This window comes from Pleurodeles waltl, chromosome 5 (genome assembly GCF_031143425.1).
Source record: "Pleurodeles waltl isolate 20211129_DDA chromosome 5, aPleWal1.hap1.20221129, whole genome shotgun sequence".
Taxonomy (NCBI): Eukaryota; Metazoa; Chordata; class Amphibia; order Caudata; family Salamandridae; genus Pleurodeles; species Pleurodeles waltl.
Genome location: NC_090444.1, coordinates 95,749,123 through 95,769,225, shown reverse-complemented (window position 1 = coordinate 95,769,225; position 20,103 = coordinate 95,749,123). Strand labels below are relative to the sequence as shown.

General features: G+C 47.6%; 1 protein-coding gene across 1 annotated transcript in view; it reads right to left on the bottom strand.

Annotated features, from left to right (window-relative positions):
* The window catches only part of DRC1 (dynein regulatory complex subunit 1), a 597,053-nt gene that overhangs the window by 261,485 nt on the left and 315,465 nt on the right, over window positions 1-20,103 (bottom strand). The window contains exons 7-8 of the mRNA XM_069236516.1: window positions 17,673-17,795; window positions 16,589-16,728 (exon numbers count right to left, since the gene is read on the bottom strand). Coding sequence (XP_069092617.1) covers window positions 16,589-16,728; window positions 17,673-17,795 — 263 coding nt within the window. The remainder of the gene's footprint in view (window positions 1-16,588; window positions 16,729-17,672; window positions 17,796-20,103) is intronic.

The following is a 20,103-nucleotide window of genomic DNA, read 5'->3' as shown; positions in this document are numbered from 1 at the left end:
ACCTGTTAGACCTGACAGCCTTAGGGTGGTCACCCCTAACTTTTTGCCTGCCTCCCTCTACTTTTTAGACACTGTTTGTGTTGGTTTTGGGCCTCTGCGCACTTTACCACTGCTAACCAGTGATAAAGTCCATATGCTCTTTCCCTTAAAACATGGTGACATTGGTTCATACCTGATTGGCTTATTTAATTGTGGCAGTGGGTATAGCGATAGGGATTAATGTGACACCCAGGTGGGGTTTATATAAGTGATTTTTATTTTAGAATATAGGAATCCTCGTCTCAGTCACTGTCTTTATTTTAGGTCTTGGTGATTTTCTTTGTTTCTTCTTTTCCAGGGTTCCTGGTGGTAGATGTGAATCCTCCCCGCAGAAGGCGTTGTCAGGTCGACCGGAAAAGGAACGAAAGGTAAGTCAGTGGGATGTCTGAGTGATGGGGTTTTCTTTTCTTAGTGCTGGGAGGGGATAGAGAGAGAGAGAGAGAGAGAGAAAAAGACAGTGGGTGTGAGGGAGTGGTGGTGGTGTGCGTCACGATTCCACCCCTAAAAAGAGAAAGAACGGATGGGTGTAGAGATAGGGCCCGTCCCGTCACCGTTGTGGTGCCAATAAAACATTCCCACCTCTGCTCTGTCTTAAGTGCCTTGTGCTCCCTTCAAGTCGGTGCTTTCTCTCCTAAACCTCCTCCCTCCCTCTCCTCTCGCCCCCTCCACCCTCCTCCCCTCCCACTATAGCCCTTATTTTATGTTTTAAACAGGACCGTACCTGCTGGAGCCACGTCCCTCCAGGGACGTGGCGGAGTTGTTGTTTTTCAGGACTTCCCTGTCCCCCTGTGGGGTCTCCTCCGGAGATACCGAGTCCCTCGTCCTGGGCCTCTTCTTCCCCGACGGCCGAATCTGTTTCCCCTGCGCCTTCTCCTTGCGCGACCTCCTCCTTCGTCTTGGCGTCTCCTTCCTCTGCGTCCTCTTCTTCCTTTGCGCTCCGCACGCATTGTCCTTCTTCTATTTTCAATACTTCGGAAACCCGGATATCCGGGTTTCCGGCTTCCGGGATGTTTTCTCCTGCGGGACCCCCGGGGCACTTGCCTGACGGGGAACCCGCGTCGCAGGTAGCTGGGAGTTCGGCTACCCAGCTACATTAATCTACTTGTAAGTCCCCAGTAAAGTGCACTACAAGTGCCCAGGACCTGTAGATTAAATGCTACTAGTGAGCCTGCAGCATTGATTGTGCCAGCCACATAAGTAGCCCCTTAACCATGGCTCAGACCTGCCATTGCAAGGCCTGTGTGTGCAATTTCACTGCCACTTCGACCTGGCATTTTAAGCCTTAAACTCCCCTTTTTTTCTTCAGATAAGTCACCCCTAAGGTAGGCCCTAGGTAACCCATAGGGCAGGGTGCTATGTAGGTAAAAGGCAGGACATATACCTGTGTAGTTTATATGTACTGGTAGTGAAGAACTCCTAAATTTGTTTTACACTGCTGTGAGGCCTGCTCCTCTCATAGGCTAACATTAGGGCTACCCACATATACTGTTTGAGTGGTAGATTCTGATCTGAAAGGAGTAACAAGGTCATATTTAGTATGGGCAGAATTGTAATACAAAATCCTGCTGACTGGTGAAGTTGGATTTAATATTACTATTTTAGAAATGCCACTTTTAGAAAATGAGCATTTCTGTGCACTTAAATCTTTCTGTGCCTTAATACCACTGGTGAAGGAATTCTGAACCAGAACCTGCAACCTGCCAAGAGGAACTGCCTGGCTGCCCAAAGGACTCACCTGACTGCATTTCTGCAAAAGACTGCTGCCCTGCTCTTGCCCTGCTGCCTTGCTGCCCTCTGGTTCTGCTGAGAAGTGCTCTCCAAGGGCTTAGATAGAGCTTGCCTCCTATTTCTTGAAGTCTCAGGACCAAAAAGACTTAATCCTGCAAAGAACTCCTTGTGCGGCAAAAATTCAACGCACAGACTGCATCGCGGTGAGAAAATCACCACACACCGAACCGGAAGGATGCAGCCCGGCTCCCCGAGAGGAGATCGACGCAGCACCAATGTTGCGACTGGAACTTCGACGCACAGCCCACTGGATCGATGCATAGCCGAGCCGGAACAATGCAGCCCGACTTCCTGCAAGAAGAATTGACACAGCGCCTGTTGTGTAACAGAAATGTCCCCGCATCGCCCACCGGATCGACACAGCTCCTGTGACTTCGTCCTGCACGCCCAGGATTTCTCTGCATCGTCCCCATGGCATTCGAATACCCCGCAACCTGAAGAGGATCCAAGACAGCGTGCCAGAAATTGACGCAAAGCCTTCCCTGGAAAATTAGCGATGCATCGTCTGTGTGCACTTGCAGAAACCGACGCACAGCTCCCCGTTTTCCAAGCATCTCCTCCTCTGTGGTCCCTTGTGGAGAATTGGATCACAAACCAGGTATTCTGTGCTTGCAAGAGACACTTGTTGCTTTTTAAAGACTAAAGACTCTTTTTATCATTCTCTGAAGTATGTACTTATCAAATCTTGATCGTTTGACCTGCATTTCACCAAATAAATATTCTATATTTTTCTAAACATTGTGCGGTGTATTTTTGTGGTGTTATACTGTGTTATTGCATGATTTATTGCACAATACGTTACACATTGCCTTCTAAGTTAAGCCTGACTGCTCAGTGCCAAGCTACCAGAGGGTGGGCTCCGGATAATTTGGACTGTGCATGACTTACCCTGACTAGAGTGAGGGTCCTTGCTTGGACAGGTGTAACCTGACTGCCAACCAAAGACCCCATTTCTAACATTAGTGATCAGCGGTGAGGATAGGACTTGTATTTGTGCAGTGACATACAATTGCTATGTGTCCACTATCTACCCACAGTTGAAGTTCAACTTGATTTTTTATCTGTCTCAAGCAGGAGCTGAAGATTTTGACCTAGCCAAACTGGAGACATATACTGTTAACTAACTGAAGGGGTTCTGCAAGAGGATGGGAGTACCTACCCAGGGTGTCTCCAGAAAGGAGGAATACCGAAAGGCGCTGAGAACCTGGGCAGAAGCCCATTTAGATGAGAATGTTGAGGAGGAAGGTCCAGAGGAGGGCCCCTCAGAGGATTTTCTGCCAGTAGTGGGGGATGTTACCCCTGGAATTGTGCCCCCTAGTAGACCAGGGAGCAGTGCCTCTAGCCATGGCCTCACTGCAGAGGAAAGGAGGGAGGAGAGAGAATTTCAACTACAAATGGCTTAGTTAAACATGGAGGCAGAGGAGAGGAAAGCAGAGAGAGAGGCCAAACAAGCTGAAGCTGAGAGAGCCTTGGTTGAAAAGAAACTTTTGTTGGCTCATGAACTGAGTCTCAAAGAGCTGGAGATCAAGACGAGGCAGTCCAGCAGTGATGGTGGCAGCATACTTGCAGGACCTGCTGGGGAAAGGAAGGATTGTATACCCCAAAATGTAGTGTCAAGTTATGTGGTGGGAGATGACATTGATAAGTGGTTGGCTGCTTATGAAGTTCCACTAAGGGCTCATGGGGTCTCTGAAGAGCAATGGGGGTGGGGGTGGCCTTTTGGTGGTATGTACCATTAGTGGGGAGGGACACACTTCTTGCATTGGATCCTAAGGCCTTCGGTGGAGACTTTTAGCTTCAGCCTTTTTTTTCGAGGTGAAAATCCTTCGACCTGACTCTTGATCCGACGTCCTTGTAGCCCTCCTCGGATACGCTGGCTGGGAGGTCCCGGTCAACTTCCTACGTTTGGACGCAGTCTCTTTTTTGGAGATTTTCTTCACCGGGACGTACCTGCAAGTCAGGCCGGGTTGCGGTTGAGGCAAGCTGGCTAGAGTTGCAGCGGCAGGTCAGTCCCTCTATGGAGCTTTTTTCCAAAAGTTCTCCAAAGTTCTCCCAACTTCTGGATCTTCTTCCAGATGTTATTTTAAGGTTCTTTTGAGGTCCACAGCTCACCCCGCGGTTCCGGAGGCTCTGAGATGCTCCTTGAGGGTGTGAACTACAACTCCCAGAATGCACCTGGTGCAAAAGTCTTTTTGGCCACTGGGCAGTGGTCAGCTGGTTGGTTTCTTCAGGAGTTGGTGCAGGGAACTCTGGTTAGCAATTTTTCACCTGTAGCAAACAGGGAGTCCCTCCTTGAACCAGTTGAAGCCAAGCAAAGTCCTTCTTGTGGTGAAGCCCAAGTATGCAGCTGGTGCAGTCCTCCAGAGTGCAGGGTCCAAGTGCAGGCCAGGGGCCCAGCAGGGCAGTCCTTCTTCTCCTGTAGTTCTTCCTTGTTGGAATCTGATGGGGATCTGAGGTGTGGGTGCGGGTCTGCCAGTTTTATCCTTGCTCCTGGGTGAAAAACAGGTGGGTCTTGGTTCTCCAACCAGGGGCAGGGTCCTTCCCCTGTGATGACCACTTTCTGGGAAGTGTAGCAAAAATCAATCTCAGGAAGCAACATTCCTCAAAAATCCATCATGGCTGAAAGTGATTTTTGGAAGTTACATCTGGCCCCTCTCCTGCCCTCTCCTAATCTAATCAAGGGGGCACCTAATTGTCTGGGTTTGCAGGATGTGAGGGTGTTGCTGGGTTGCTCCAAATGTCCTTCTCTGCCTTTGAAGACCAGTTTGGCAGCCTTTCCTGCTTCCCCATCTGCTGAGGGGAGATCTCCTCCCCCAGACACATCTCTTTGTGCTGAGCCAGGCCACTGCACACCTCATCAAGGCAGCCTGGCCAGGCTGCAAGAGGCTGGCCAATCAGAGCAAAGCAGAAAAAACACTGCAGGGCTGAAGTTGGCAGCTTTTCAGTTAAAGTTTAAAACTCTTTACCTGAACAAGTTATATTAAATCCAACAACTGGAAGTTGTGGGATCTATTATAACAAATAATTTGATACCAAACTTGTAGTATCTGTTACGTAAGGGTATTTTAAAAATTAAAATAGAGTCTCCCCATTTTAGCTTATGGGGGCCATTCACTACAATGAGGGAAAAGAAATTCGGCTGTTTTACCTTGCCAGGGCTTATAAAACTATTTTTATAAGGTCCTTGCTTATAGTTACATGGCACCCAGCCCTAGGGGCACATAGGGCACACCTTAGGGGTGACTTCTATGTAAAAATAAGGTAGTTTAAGGCTTTGAACTACTTTTAATTCCAAAGTAAAATTGCATGTAACTTTAATTTAAAAGCAGCCAGCAAGGCAGGCTTGCCTTTAAAATGACACTGGGCACCTCAGCAGTGCACCTATGCTGGGGTCCCTAAACCTACATGCCCTACCATATGCTAGGGACTTATAGGTAGGTTGACTTAGCCAATTATAATTAGCCTAATTTGCATACTGATTTTACACAGAGCACAGGCCCTGGGACTGGTTAGCAGTACCCAGGGCACCATCAGAGTCAGGAAAGCACCAGCAAAAAGTGGAAAATGGGGGCAAAAAGTTAGGGGGCCTCTGCAATCAGCCCTGTTCTCTCACACCCACTCTTGAGGGTCTCAGGCAACAGGCCTCAGCCCAAGCAGCAGGTGAAGCCTTTGGCAATCACCACATATATTGGGAGAATGATCTCCTCTACAGTGAGCGAAGGAACCGGCCGCTGGGTCAGCACATGTGCTGGTGGTCCCCCAGTGTTACCGGGCCTTCCTACTGGGCCTGGCTCATGACATCCCCCTGGCAGGACATTTGGGGCAAGACAAGACCTTTGCCAGGCTTGTCACCCACTTTTATTGGCCTCGAATGCGGGTAGCCTCAAATGTGTTCTGTAGGTCCTGCCCAACCTGCCAGGCTAGTGGGAAGACAGGGAAAAGGCTCAAGGCCCCCCTGATCCCACTCCCTGTCATTGGCATCCCCTTTAAAAGGGTGGGCATTGACGTCATTGGTCCCTTGGACCCCAACACCACCCTAAGCAACAGGTTTATCCTGGTTTTGGTGGACCATGCCACCAGCTATCCAGAGGCAATCCCTCTAAGTACAGTGACTCAACTGGTGGTGACCAGAGCTCTGATAGAGATATTTACCCGTGTGGGGTTCCCAAAGGAGGTTGTGTCTGACAGAGGCACAAACTTCATGTCAGCGTGCATGAAGTCCATATGGGATGAGTGTGGGGTAACCTACCAGTTTACCACCCCTTACCATCCTCAAACCAATGGGCTTGTTGAGAGATTCAACAAGACCCTGAAAGGCATGATCACTGGTCTACCTAAGGCCATGAGGTGTAAGTGGGAATTCCTCTTGCCATGCCTTCTCTTTGCTCATAGGGAGGTCCCCCAGAAAGGGGTGGGGTTTAGCCCCTTTGAACTTCTCTATGGTTACCCTGTCAGGGGACCCCCCTAAGCATAGTAAAGGAGGAATGGGAGAAAGCTCCCAAGAAACCTCCCAAGGATGTGGTCAGTTACATGCAGGCCCTCCGCAACCAGACACAGCGTTTCTGGAAACAGGCCCAGAGCAATCTCGAGGCCAGTCAAGAGGTGATGAAGGAGTGGTATGACCAGAAGGCCACTCTGGTAGAAATCTCACCTGGAGACAAGGTATGGGTGATGGAGCCAGTAGAGCCTAGAGCTCTCTAGGACCTCTGGACTGGCCCATTCAAAGTCAAGGAGCAGAAGGGGGAGGCCACACACCTAGGTGACTGGTGACCTCAAAACCCCTAGTAAACCCCTAAAGGTTCTCCACCACAACAGACTGAAGCTTCATTTTGAGAGGCCTGACGTCAGTATGCTTCTTGTGACAGATGAGGGCATAGAAGAGGAGAGTGAACCTCTCCCCGACATCCTCTCTGCCAAGGAAGGTGATGGGTCAGAGGAGGGTGTAGTCTCGCTGACGCCCTGAGTCTAGATCAGAGAGGAGACTGCTACAAGTTGTTTGAGCAGTTCTCTTCCCTGTTCTCCCTCACTCCTGGGCTCACACACTTGTGTGTCCATGACATTGATACAGGAGACAGTCCACCTGTGAAGAATAACATTTACAGGGTGCCAGACAAAGTGAGGTCCAGTATCAAGGATGAAGTTTCCAAGATGCTGGCTCTTCAGGTGATAGAGACGCCCGGTAGTCCCTGGTCCAGCCCAGTGATGTTGGTTCCCAAGGCTGCTGCTCCTGGCACCAAGCCACAACTTAGGTTCTGTGTGGACTACCGGGGTCTCAACTCTGTCACAAAGACAGATGCTCACCCCATCCCCGAGCTGATGAGCTCATAGACAGACTCGGCGCTGCCAAGTTCCTTAGTACCTTTGACCTCACGTCAGGGTACTGGCAGATCGCCTTAACTAAGGGGGCTCAAGCGAGATCCACTTTCTCTACTCCTGAGGGCCATTACCAGTTCAAAGTAATGCCCTTTGGATTGAAAAATGCCCTGCTACCTTCCAACGGTTGGTTAATGGGGTCCTAGCTGGAACGGATGCCTTCTGCGCAGCCTACCTAGACGACACTGCTGTCTATAGTTCCAGCTGGGAGGAACACCTGCTCCGCCTCAAGGAGGTGCTTCAGGCCCTGCAACAGGCAGGCCTGACCATCAAGGCCAGTAAGTGCCAGATTGTGCAGGGTTCCGTGATGAACTTAGGACACCTAGTAGGTGGTGGCAAGGTGCAGCCTCTCCAGGCCAAAACTATCAAGGCCTGGCAATCACCTAGAACCCAATCAGAGGTGAGAGCCTTCTTAGGTCTCACAGGATATTACCATAGATTTGTTGAGTAATATGGCACCATAGTAGCCCCCTTAACAGAACTGACATCCAAGAAACAACCTAGGTTGGTGAATTGGACAGAGGCTTGTCAGAAAGCCTTTGACTCCCTGAAGGAAGCCATGTGCACAGCCCGTGCTCAAGGCACCTGACTACTCCCAGGAATTTATTGGGCAGTTGGACGCTTCAGAGCATGGAATAGGGGCAGTTCTAGCACAGCTGAATGAGGAGGGCCTAGACCAACCAGTAGTCTTTATTAGCAGAAGACTATTACCACGGGAACAAAGGTGCAGGGCTTTGAGAGAGAAGCACTTGCTGTGGTCTTGGCACTTAGAAGCTGAGACCATACCTGGTTGGGACTCACGTCCGGGTTCAGACAAACCACAGGACAAAACAAGAGAATCACATTCAAACTCCTCACCCACGATTACAAGGCACTGCACAACACCGGACCAGAACACCTCAATAGACGGCTCTACTTCTACACCCGACCCAACAGCTTCGCTCTGCCGACCTTGTCCTCGCCACTGTCCCACGCATCCATAGAACGACCACCGGGAGCAGATTGTTCTCCCACCTCGCCGCCAAGACTTGGAACACTCTTCACACCCACCTGCGTCAGACACAGGACCTACTTACCTTCAGGAGTCATCTTAAGACATGGCTGTTCGAGCAGTAGAAGCCCCCTCCCCAGAGCCTTGAGAACCTCACGGGTGAGTAGTGCACTTTACAAATACTCTCATTGATTGATTGATTGACAGGCCCCTCAAATGGCTCATGCAGATGAGGGACGAAAATCCTAAACTCTTGAGGTGGTCCATTTCCCTATAGGGGATGGACTTTACGGTGGAGCATCGCCCGGGGATTGACCACGCCAACGCTGATGGTCTCTCCAGATACTTCCGCCTTAGCGATGAGAGCTCCCAGGAAGTTGGGTAGCTCTCCACACTTTCAGCTGAGGGGGGACATGTTAGACCAGACGGCCTTAGGGTGGTCATCCCTAACTTTTTGCCTGCCTCCCTCCACTTTTTGGACACTGTTCTAGCCGGTTTTAGGACTCTGTGCACTTTACCACTGCTACCCAGTGCTAAAGTGCATATGCTATCTCCCTTACAACATGGTGACATTGGTTCATACCCAATTGTCTTATTTAATCTACTTGTAAGTCCCCAGTAAAGTGCACTACATATGCCCAGGGCCTATAGATTAAATGCTACTAGTGGGCCTGCAGCACTGATTGTGCCACCCACATAAGTAGCCCCTTAACCATGACTCAGGCCTGTGTGCGCAGTTTCACTGCCACTTCGACTTGGCAGTTATAAGTACTTGCCAAGCCTTAAACTCACCATTTTTTCTACATACAAGTAACCCCTAAGGTAGGCCCTAGGTAACCCATAGGGCAGGGTACTATGTAGGTAAAAGGCAGGACATTTACCTGTGTAGTTTATATGTCCTGGTAGTGTAGAACTCCTAAATTCGTTTTACACCGCTGTAAGGCCTGCTCCTTTCATAGGCTAACATTAGGGCTACCCTCATATACTGTTTGAGTGGTAGATTCTGATCTGAGTTCATATTTAGCATGGACATAATGTTAAGACAAAATCCTGCTGACTGGTGAAGTTGGATTTAATATTACTATTTTAGAAATGCCACTTTTAGAAAGTGAATATTTCTCTGCACTTAAATCCTCCTGTGCCTTACAATCCACGTCTGACTAGGGTAGTTGACAGGTCCCTTGTGCATTTCACCCAGACAACGCCAAACACAGGATGCTCAGTCACACCTGCACACATCTGCATACAGAATGGGTCTTCCTGGGCTGGGAGGGTGGAGGGCCTGACACTTACATTTGAAAGGACTGTGGCCTGCCCTCACACAATGGACTGCTCAACCCCCGTACTGGGACCCTGGTAGACAAGGTGGAACTGAAAGGGGACCTTGCGCACTTCTAAGCCACTCTTTGAAGTTTCCCCCACTTCAAAGGCACATTTGGGTATTTAAACAGGGCCTCTGACCCTACCAACCCAGACACTTCTGGAAAAGATACCACTGGTGAAGAAACTCTGAACCAGAACCTGCAACCTGCCAAGAGGAACTGCCTAGCTGTTCAAAGGACTCACGTGACTGCTTATCTGCAAAGGACTGCTGCCCTGCTGTTGCCCTGCTGCCTTGCTGTCCTCTGGCTCTGCTGAGAAGTGCTCTCCAAGGGCTTGGATAGTGCTTGCCTCCTGTTCCTTGAAGTCTCAGGACCAAAAAGACTTAATCCTGCAAAGAACTCCCTGTGTGGTGAAAATTCAACGCATAGCCTGCATTACGGTGAGAAAATCACCGCACGCTGAGCCGGAACGACGCAGCCCAGCTCCCTGAGAGGAGATTGACCCAGTGCCAGCGTTGTGACCGGAACTTCGACGCACGGCCAACTGGATCGACGCATAGCCGAGCAGGAACGACCCAGCCTGACTTCCTGCAAGAAGATTCGACGCAGCGCCTGCCATGCGATCAGCCACCGGATCGACGCAGCTCCTGTGATTTTGTCCTGCAGGCCCAGGATTTCTCTGCATCGTCACCGGGGCGTCTGAAAACCCTGCAACCTGAAGAGGAAAGAAGACAGCACTGCAGAAATCGACACAAAGCCTTCCCTGCCTGAAAAAGTATCGACGCATCGTCTGTGTGCACCCGGAGAAACCGACCCCTCCTCCCCCATTTTCACACATCTCCTGCTCTGCGGTCCCTTGCAGAGAATTTGATCACAAACCAGGTACTTTGTGCTTGCAGGAGACACTTGTTGCTTCTTAAAGACTAAAGACTCTTTTTATCATTCCCTGGAGTGATATTTCAACGTATACTTGATCGTTTTGACCTGCATTTATGCAGATAAATATTCCATATTTTTCTAAACACTGTGAGGTGTATTTATGTGGTGCTATACTGTGTTATTGTATGATGTATTGCACAAACACTTTACACATTGTCTTCTAGGTTAAGCCTGACTGCTCAGTGCCAAGCTACCAGAGGGTGGGCACAGGATAATTTGGATTGTGTGTGACTTACCCTGACTAGAGCGAGGGTCCTTGCTTGGACAGGGGGTAACTTGACTGCCAACCAAAGACCCCATTTCTAACATCACCCCTATAACAGACCCTCCAGCCCTGATGGCTGGGTGCACAGTACCTGCAGGACCTCCAGGACCATTTTCCCGGACTTCGTGAATGCGGGGAAGCCAATTTACGTGTGTACTGGACATAGGTCACTACCTATGTTCAGCTACATAATGGAAACTCCAAACATAGGCATGTTTGGTATCAAACATGTTGGAATCATACCCCAAGGCTTTTGCAAGCATTGGTTGTTTGATTCCATGCACTCTGTGGGCTCCTTAGAGGACCCCCAGTATTGCCATTTCAGCCTTCTGAGGTTTTCCAGGCAGCCCCAGCTGCTGCCATCACTCTCAGACAGGTTTGTGCCCTCATGTTTCTTGAGAACCTCAAGCCCAGGAAGGCAGAACAAAGGATTTCCTTTGGGAGAGGGGTGTTACACCCTCTCCCTTTGAAAACAGGTGCTACAGACTTGGGAGGGGTAGACTCCCCAGGCCACTGGAAATGCTTTGAAGGAAACATTTGGTGCCCTCCTTGCATGAACCAGTCAACACCGGTTCAGGGACCCCCCAGTCCCTGCTCGTGCGTGAAGCTGGACAAAAGAAAGGGGAGTGGCTACTCACCTGTCCATCACCACCCAATGGGTGGTGCTCAGAGCTCCTCCAGAGAGTCATTGGGTTTTGCCATCTTGAATTCAAGGTTGGCGGGAACTCTGGGAGCATCTGAGTGGCCAGTGGCAGCAGGTGACATTACAGCCCTCCTCTGATAGGTGCTTACCTGGTTAGGTGACCAATCCCCTTTTCAGGGCTATTTAGGGTTTCTCCTTTAGGTGGTTCCTTGGATTCAGATTGCAAGACTCCAGCAGGAATCCTCTGCATCCTCCACTTCGACTTCTCACTGAAGAAACTGCATCTGGACCCTCCAGGAACTCTACAAGCTGCAACTAAGAAGCAAGACACCTTCTGCAACATTGTATCTCTGGCTCCTGCCATCATCTGTTTCCGGTCGTGCATCCTCTGAAGACAGCCCGTCTTCAGCCTGCATCAGAAGAGCAAAGGAATCTCCCTTGGAGTGAAGGAGTCACTCCCCTGCTTCTACAGGCACCAACTGCAAGGATAAATGGCTATGTGGATTCTTCTCCTGCTAAACTGCATGGATCCTGCATCACGGGTGGTGGATTGAAGTGGTCCTGACGGTCCTATCTTCCAAATGTCCAACTTTGGTGGAGGTAAGAGCTTGCCTTCCCACAGAAGACAGTACCCCCGTGCACCATGTGGTTTGCAGCTGACAAGGGTTGTTGGCATCCTTCCTCCAAGTTCTTTGTGCTTCTTGAAGATCCGGGCCCCAGCACTCTATCCTGTGACGCACAGCTTCCTGAGTGACTCTCCAGCAGCGTAGGAGCCTTTGTCATAGTGCTGTATGGGCCTCTTCCGCAACTTTCTTGTCCCCATGCTATGGGACTCCTGTGTGTGCTGCCTGGTCTTCTGTGGGCTCTCTGAGTTGCTGAGGGCACCCCTGACTTCCCCTCCTGGGTAGAGTCCACCTGGTCCTGGGCAGTGCCATTTTCTGCTACCAGCGAGCTTTGTGTGTACTAAAGCTTGTTAGCGGATTCCAGCAATGCTAACCAGACTGCAATCCTCCATCCGACGTGGGACATCACTTGCACCCTCCAGGAACCTGACTTTGTCTTCTTGGGTGCAGTGCTGACTTTTCTTCTTCATCGGTGGTTCTCCTGTTGCACCTTCTTCCGGGTTAGCAGGGGCTCCTGCTCTTCCTGGACTCTTCTGTGCTTCTTGGACTTGGTCCCCTTCTTCCACAGGTCTTCTTTTCCAGAAATCCACTGTTGGTGTCTTGCAGTCTCTTCTGGTTCTTGCATAATTCTTCTTTTAGTTCCTGTGTGTGCTATGGGAAAGTTACTGTGATTTACTCCTGCTTTCCTGTTCACTGGGGTGGGTTCTAGTACCTACATTTGGGGTTTTCTAGTACTCTCAGCTCCCCTCTACACACTACACTTGCCTAGGTGGGTGACCGACTTTTGCATTCAACTTTCTTAGTATATGGTTTCTGCCCCTCACCCCGGGCCCATTTCTAACTATTGTGATTTTCACTAATTAACTGTTTTTATGCCTATTTCTGTATACTAGTGTATATAATTTGAGTATTACTGACCTCCTAAGTGAGTACAGTCTCTATGGTATTTTTGGTATTCGTGTCACCAAAATAACTTACCTTTATTTTTGGAACACTGAGTATTTTATTTCATGTGTGTGAGTACTTTGTGACAACAGTGGTATTGCATGAGCTTTTCATGTCTCCTAGATAAGCCTTGGTTGCTCGCTCACAGCTACTTCTAGAGAGCCTGGCTTCTAGACATTGCCTACATTTCATTAATATGGGATACCTGGACCTGGTAGAAGGTGTAAGTACCCACTACAAACAAGGCCAGGATCCTACACCTAGGATCATCAGGTACCAAAAAGTAAACAATAAATGTGCCATGTCCACCAGCCAGGAGGCACAACCTTCCTGACATTTCTGTCATGCAGGTCACGATCATCAACATTCTCATTAATGTAACTCACATGTAGTAGATACATCATTATCATTATCTGTCTCGCTGTGATTGTCTTGATGGCTGACTGGCTTCTAATTGCTTAGGTACTGCTAATTTTGGTTCAGGCTGGTGAACGAATGTTCACAGCATCTTTAGTAGTAATGGTCACCTGGTGTTCAGGTTGAAAGACTTGAATCAACAGTGGATGATGAGCTGCTAGAGTTGAAATCATTCACTCTAATGATGATAGTAAATCTATAGAGACTTGCTCCATTGAAGACATGTTTGCCTTAACGATTCATAACTAACAGTAGCTGGAGTTCTTGAATAACCCACATTAAGTGCTGCGGCATGCTGAGGCAAAACATCATTATGCAACTGGTCTGTGCTAGTAGCCTATTGATCTTATTCATATTCATCTCCTGAAAAGAAAAATGCGTTCACTTGTTTTTTGTTGTTTCCCATGTCCTGGCTTTTGTCTTCATCTCTAGCTACCACTAGTTATTGCAACAGTAATTTTGGTGGTTGCAGGGCAATATTCAATGGTGAAATCGCCATGGATTGAATGGCTTATGAAGATGGCGTTGGCAATGCTGTTAAAGTTGAAAATGTATTCTTTAACCCAGTCGACAGTACTACTATTGTCAACTAAAAGGCATCCCTTGACAATGGTGGACACTATTCTTAATCAATGAAAGTATTTTGCTGTTGTCAGAAGTTGCAGCTGATCTTCCCTCATCAATGGTGCTGCTAAGAGCTTTCTATTCTAAAAGTATCTTCCATCAAAAAAGAGGAGTTTTGCTTTGACGATGGTTGTTCCTTCTTCTATGCTGTTTTATCGATCATCAATAGTTCTTCAGTCCTACGATTTTCTGCTGTGCAGCGAAAGTGTTTTATCATCACTGTGCAACTGTCTCAGGTTAACATTCTCGTCAATACCTGATCTGCTGATGATACCTAAGATGACGAGTGGCCTACCTTTTTATTCGTCGATAGATCAAACAATATTCCTATTTTTAGTTTTTGACTGGAACCTCAGCAGGAGCCGGGGAATCAATTCTAATGTCACTTTTCTTCGAATGTTTTTTAGGCTGTGCAGTGTATTTAATGAAGGAAGGGAGCTCCAATTCCATTTTCTTGACATTTGAAGTACTTCACTGACCAGGTGACTGGGCTTTAAGGGGTCACTTTGGTTAAGGTCTGAGCTTTACTGTTGGGGGTAATGATTTCAAATAATAATGTTCTCTTCCCCTATCACGCCTTCTATCCTTCTTTGTCTTTTTTTTGGGAATGTGATACCAATTTTTGCATTTCATTTAATTGTGGTCCTGATGTAGCAAAGTTATAAAGATGGTATGCTTGTCCTTTATATAGATTTGCCTAATGCCACACATTACACACTTCATAAAAAAACAATTTATTTTTATTTTTTCTGCCATGCTGGTAGTAGATGATGTCAAATAAGAAAATAATGCTAACTTACTCCATGTCCTGGCCAAAATAGTAGTTTTTAGGAGAAGATATTGAATTAGGGCTGGGCTCTTGAGGGTTCTTCACACAAGTGTAGCAGCTGGAGCCTCAAAAGAAGGGAGGAGGTCTCTGTTACTCCTCCTCAGTGACTACAATTTGGCTGGGAAAGCAAGGTGAATAGGCTGCAAATGTTCTGTGTTTATTCAATGTTAGTCACCACAGCAAAATAACTACTATTGAAACTAATGTAGCAAATGTTTCTAGCCTGACAAAGAGGAATATTGAAGCATATGAATCTATGAAACATCCAATGCTGGAGAAACAGCAGTTGCTTGCTTAGAACTATCCAGTACCTACTCACTGTCCCATAAATGGATGAAAAGACCTAAGACTTTGCTCTTCTGCTTCTCTTAGTTGCTTCAAAGTTTCACATACCCACTCCTGGTCTTCTTCACTGTCTTCTTCATAAATGTGTTCTTCATCTTCTAATGTATATCACCAAGATCATTAACAGGAAAGGAGCTGCAATCTACTGAAGCTGGCTAATTTGCTGTCACTTCCATCATTGATAGGGAATGATTTGACTGCTGAAGGCATTATTCAAAAGATGCACTGAACTATGGTGATCAACAAGATCATAGACAATGATGGATGGTTTAGTTTGATGATGCAGAGATAACTGGAGACATTAGTCTTGTGATAGACGTTGGAGGCTATGACGTTTGGGTTCAGGAAAAGTCAATAGGAGAGTTTTTGAGGTGTGAATGTCTATACTCTCATCAGTAGCCCAGGTCGGATCATTAACATTCACTTTTATATTCCTTTACCCTAATCAGCTATTTTCTACTAATCTCAGCTCTTTCTCTGAACAGATAGGCAGGGGTAAAAATTCCCAGCGTTCCCAGAGGAGGGAGAAGCTTTTTCAGTCAAGAAGATAAATAATCTCTGCCTGTTTCCAGAGTCTTGGTAGCCAATGGTTGGCAGAAGCAGAAGTCCTGTCGAATGTGTGGAGAATCCACTCAGACATTCATAGAGTTGCCATATCATTGATTCTAAAATATTTTGTGAATGAACTGTCAGATATTTATGATTACAGCTGTGTTCAAGGCACCCTTTTACGTGACAAGGAATACAAACCTTAAGATGGCTGCTGCAACTTGGCTTAAGGCCAAGCCTTCCATTGACTTAAAAAATAAAGACCCAAACTTCAGGATAATAGCTGAGTTATTAAATGGGACTCTAATAATACTGCTATTTCATTGATTGACCTGTGAACAGTTATCGAACAATTCAAAGTATGAGAATCGATGAACAATCCAGTGAAGCAGATAGAGGGCTACAGAGTTTCTACTTCCACACAAATATCCTAGAAACTCCAGGTAACTTTGTGGGCCTGAAAATGAAAAAGTGCCTCATTTAACAAAGAACCTGAAAGGAAATATCAAACACAAGATCAACTCAAGAGGGCCTGTGTCCAAGGTACTCCAAGCACAGACTTTGAACATCCATTTAAAACCTGACACTTAAAAGCATAGTTGGGAGCTTAGGAGCCACAATAAGTGGAATACACTCTTCCCTCAAGCAAAGAAAAAGGAGTGATAGATGCAGGATTGAAAGTGCTTTAGAGTGGAACACTACATGCGGTCATTCCATGATGAAATTATTTTTTGCATTTTGGATGAAATGTTTGTGTTTGCTCCCCCGAGAAATAGATGTCTTTTGAATCTAGATAAAGAGAGACCTGGAAAAGAGATATTTCCCATAGGTCGCACATGCTAAGGATAAGCTCTGTGTCGTTAATCAGGAGAAGACATGAAAGATAGTGATATTACCTAGTTATCTTTCTCTTTTGCTGCGATTTGGTGACAATATTTTCATCATCTCGTTTCTTGAGCACTTGGAAATTGTACTCCAGCTTCTCCTGGTTGAGTAGGTAGGCTGCTTTCATTTGCTGCAATTGCTGCTCAAGTATCTGTTATAAGACATCATTGGTTAGTGTGCAACGTTAGTGCAATGTGTGTGTTTGCACATAATAGCCAATTTGATACTGCACCTTCTGCTTAAGCACGAAGGGCCAGATGTAGCAACCGTTTTGTATGGTGCAAACTGCGAAATTCGCAGTTTGCACCATGCAAAACGGGCATCGCGATGCACATTCCCATTTTGGGAGTCGGGACCGACTCCCAAAATGGGAATGCAACTCGCAAATAGGAAGGGGTGTTCCCTTCCTATTTGTGACCGCACCGCAATGCAGAATTGCTTTGCGACCGCAAACGCGGTCGCAAAGCAATTTGCAGTTAGCACCCATGTCAAGTGGGTGCTAACTCATTCGCAAAAGGGAAAGGATCCCCATGGGACCCCTTCCCCTTTGTGAATGTCGGCCAAACTATTTTTTCAGAGTAGGCAGTGGTCAATGGACCACTGCCTACTCTGAAAAAACGAAACCAAATGGTTTCATTTTTTCTTTTGTATTGCAACTCGTTTTCCTTTAAGGAAAACAGGCTGCAATACAAAATAAAACTGCTTTAATAAAAAAGCAGTCACAGACATGGTCTGCTGTCTCCAGCAGGCCACCATCCCTGTGAGTGCAGGGAATCGCAAGGGGGTCGTAAATTGCGACCCACCTCATTAATATTAATGAGGTGGGGCTTTGCGACCCCCTTGCAATTCGCAGATGGTGTCATGGACACCATTCTGCATATGATTTTGCGACTCGCAATTTCTGAGTCACAAAATCATCTCTACCTACATCTGGCCCTAAATTACAACCTTGATCAGTTCAGTCAAAATGTCCATGATGTCAACCTGACAATCAAAAACTCCTAAACTTGAGAAACAATCTACAACCAGATGACAACCCTCCCCTCTGCCCAGCAGTGATGCCCTGTGAACCATGAAATCATGCTGGTCACAGACCTGCACGTCAGTCTCCAGTTTAATCTTGATTATACTGTACTCCTCGGCATCCTGCTCCTGCAGTTGCTTCAGCTGCTTTTCATACTCCTCCACTTTCCTCATGCGGGTCAACAGATACTCCAGCTAGAAAAACAGGCAAGCAGTGTACTTATGGCAATTATTTAGATGTACGACAATTGGCAGATTGTATGATACTTTACAAGATTAACCGATGTTGAAGGTTGGATTCATATAGAATACAATGCATTAGACAGCATACAAATAAAGATAATTATTAATTCAATGGTATTTCTTTTAAGATTAATATATATTTAAAATACAGTTAGAAAAAACTTAAAATGGAAAAAAGAAGCACATTAGTACTTATGGTTCAGGGTATAGAATCTGAATAGATTTGACATAATACAGCAGAACAACACACAACACAATTGTGTCCTTACATGATATTCTCACTTACAGGAAGAATGTGGGATGTGGAATGAGAGCGACAAAAGTACCAGCCAGGAGCTATTAGATGGATTCCAACAGCCACGTTTTTTTAAATTTGGTGAAAGATGGTACTACCTAGAAGATTCACAAGCGTGGGTCTAACAGAACTGTTGAAGCTTGATGCAAGATAGACAGAGCTTCAAAAATGACCCCTTGTTTTACTGGAAGCCAATGCAGAGCGTCTATTCCAGTGAAGATGTGGCCAAGATTCCTCAGGTCAAGGAGAAATCTAGCAGCTTTGCTGTAAACTCTTTGCAGATGGATAATATCCTTGTTTGGAGCTAGAAATATAGGGCACTTCCAAAGTTCAGCTTTGAGGCAGTGAGGGGAAAAAATAATGCAAATAAGGAACACACACTGGCATGGACTCTCCTATGAATGCTTGATACTACAATGATTGCGGCTGCAGGCATCTCCCACTATTGCATAGGCCCCAGCCAAAGGAGCAATTTCTATGTCATATGGTTTTGCTGACTACAGTTACAGATGAACATTATCAAAGTTGCTCATCTTTGTAAGTCCATCAAGAAAAATTCTGATACAGACGGACCTCAGGTACATTTAGGGGGTCATTCTGACCCCTGGCGGTCGACCGCGGAAGCACCGCCAACAAGCTGGCGGTGCTTCCGGGGGCATTCTGACCGCGGCGGTAAAGCCGCGGTCAGAAAAGGGAAGCCGGCGGTTTCCCGCCGGCTTCCCGCCGCCCCAGGGAATCCTCCACGGCGGCGCTGCAAGCAGCGCCGCCATGGGGATTCCAACCCCCTTCCCGCCAGCCTGGTTCTGGCGGTTTCAACCGCCAGAACCTGGCTGGCGGGAACGGGTGTCGTGGGGCCCCTGGGGGCCCCTGCAGTGCCCATGCCACTGGCATGGGCACTGCAGGGGCCCCCTAACAGGGCCCCATTAGGATTTTCAGTGTCTGCGTGGCAGACACTGAAAATCGCGACGGGTGCAACTGCACCCGTCGCACCCCTTCCACTCCGCCAGGCTCCATTCGGAGCCGGCATCCTCGTGGAAGGGGGTTTCCCGCTGGGCGGGCGGGCGGCCTTCTGGCGGTCGCCCGCCAGCCCAGCGGGAAACTCAGAATGACCGCCGCGGTCTTTTGACCGCGGTACGGTCTTCTGGCGGCTCCCGCCGGGCGTGCGGTTACCGCCGCCGGCGGGAGTCGGAATGACCCCCTTAGTTCTTTAGTATCCTGAGCGTGTAAAAGAAAGGCAGTCTTCACTTCATAAAGAGCTTGATTTAGAGTTTGGTAGAGGGGTTACTCCATCACAACGGAGAGGGATATCCTGTCTGCCAAAGTATAAATCCTATTGTATCCTATGGTATTGATATTTATATAGCCAGTCTGTGTGCACTGGCATGCTTCCATGCCCCATTTCGACAAGAAAACCTGTTTGGCTGTGGAAAAGGCTGGGGTGATGGCCCTCTCTCTGGGCGATCTCAAGGAGTAGGTCAAAGCATTGGAGAGACCCAATAAAATGTAACCTGAAAACCGGGGCAGCTTGCTGTCAAACGTTTTATCATTGTCGTAGAGGATATCAGTCCAGTAATGGTGCAATTTAGGGCAGCGCCATAAAAGGTGAGTCAACGTGCCTGTGTGTTTGCACTGGGGCCAGCAGCTGTCATCACTACCTCACTTCCACTTAGTAGTTCTTGCTGGCATATAATACCAATATTCTGCAATTTTAAATAGGGTTTCTTTCCCAGAAGCACTGTAGGCTGAAATGAAGGCACGCTGTAAGATATCCGACCATTCCTTACCAGAGAACTGGCATTCAGACGCCAGTTCCCATCATGAGTGGGCGGGTGAGGTGTTAGTACTTTGGAGGGTGTTGAGAAGAGCCTAGGTATCAGAGAGGGTACGTCTGTCACCATGTCGGGTGAGGAGACACTTTTCATAGTGTATGAGCAGTCTGCCTGCATGGGCACGTACTACAGGATG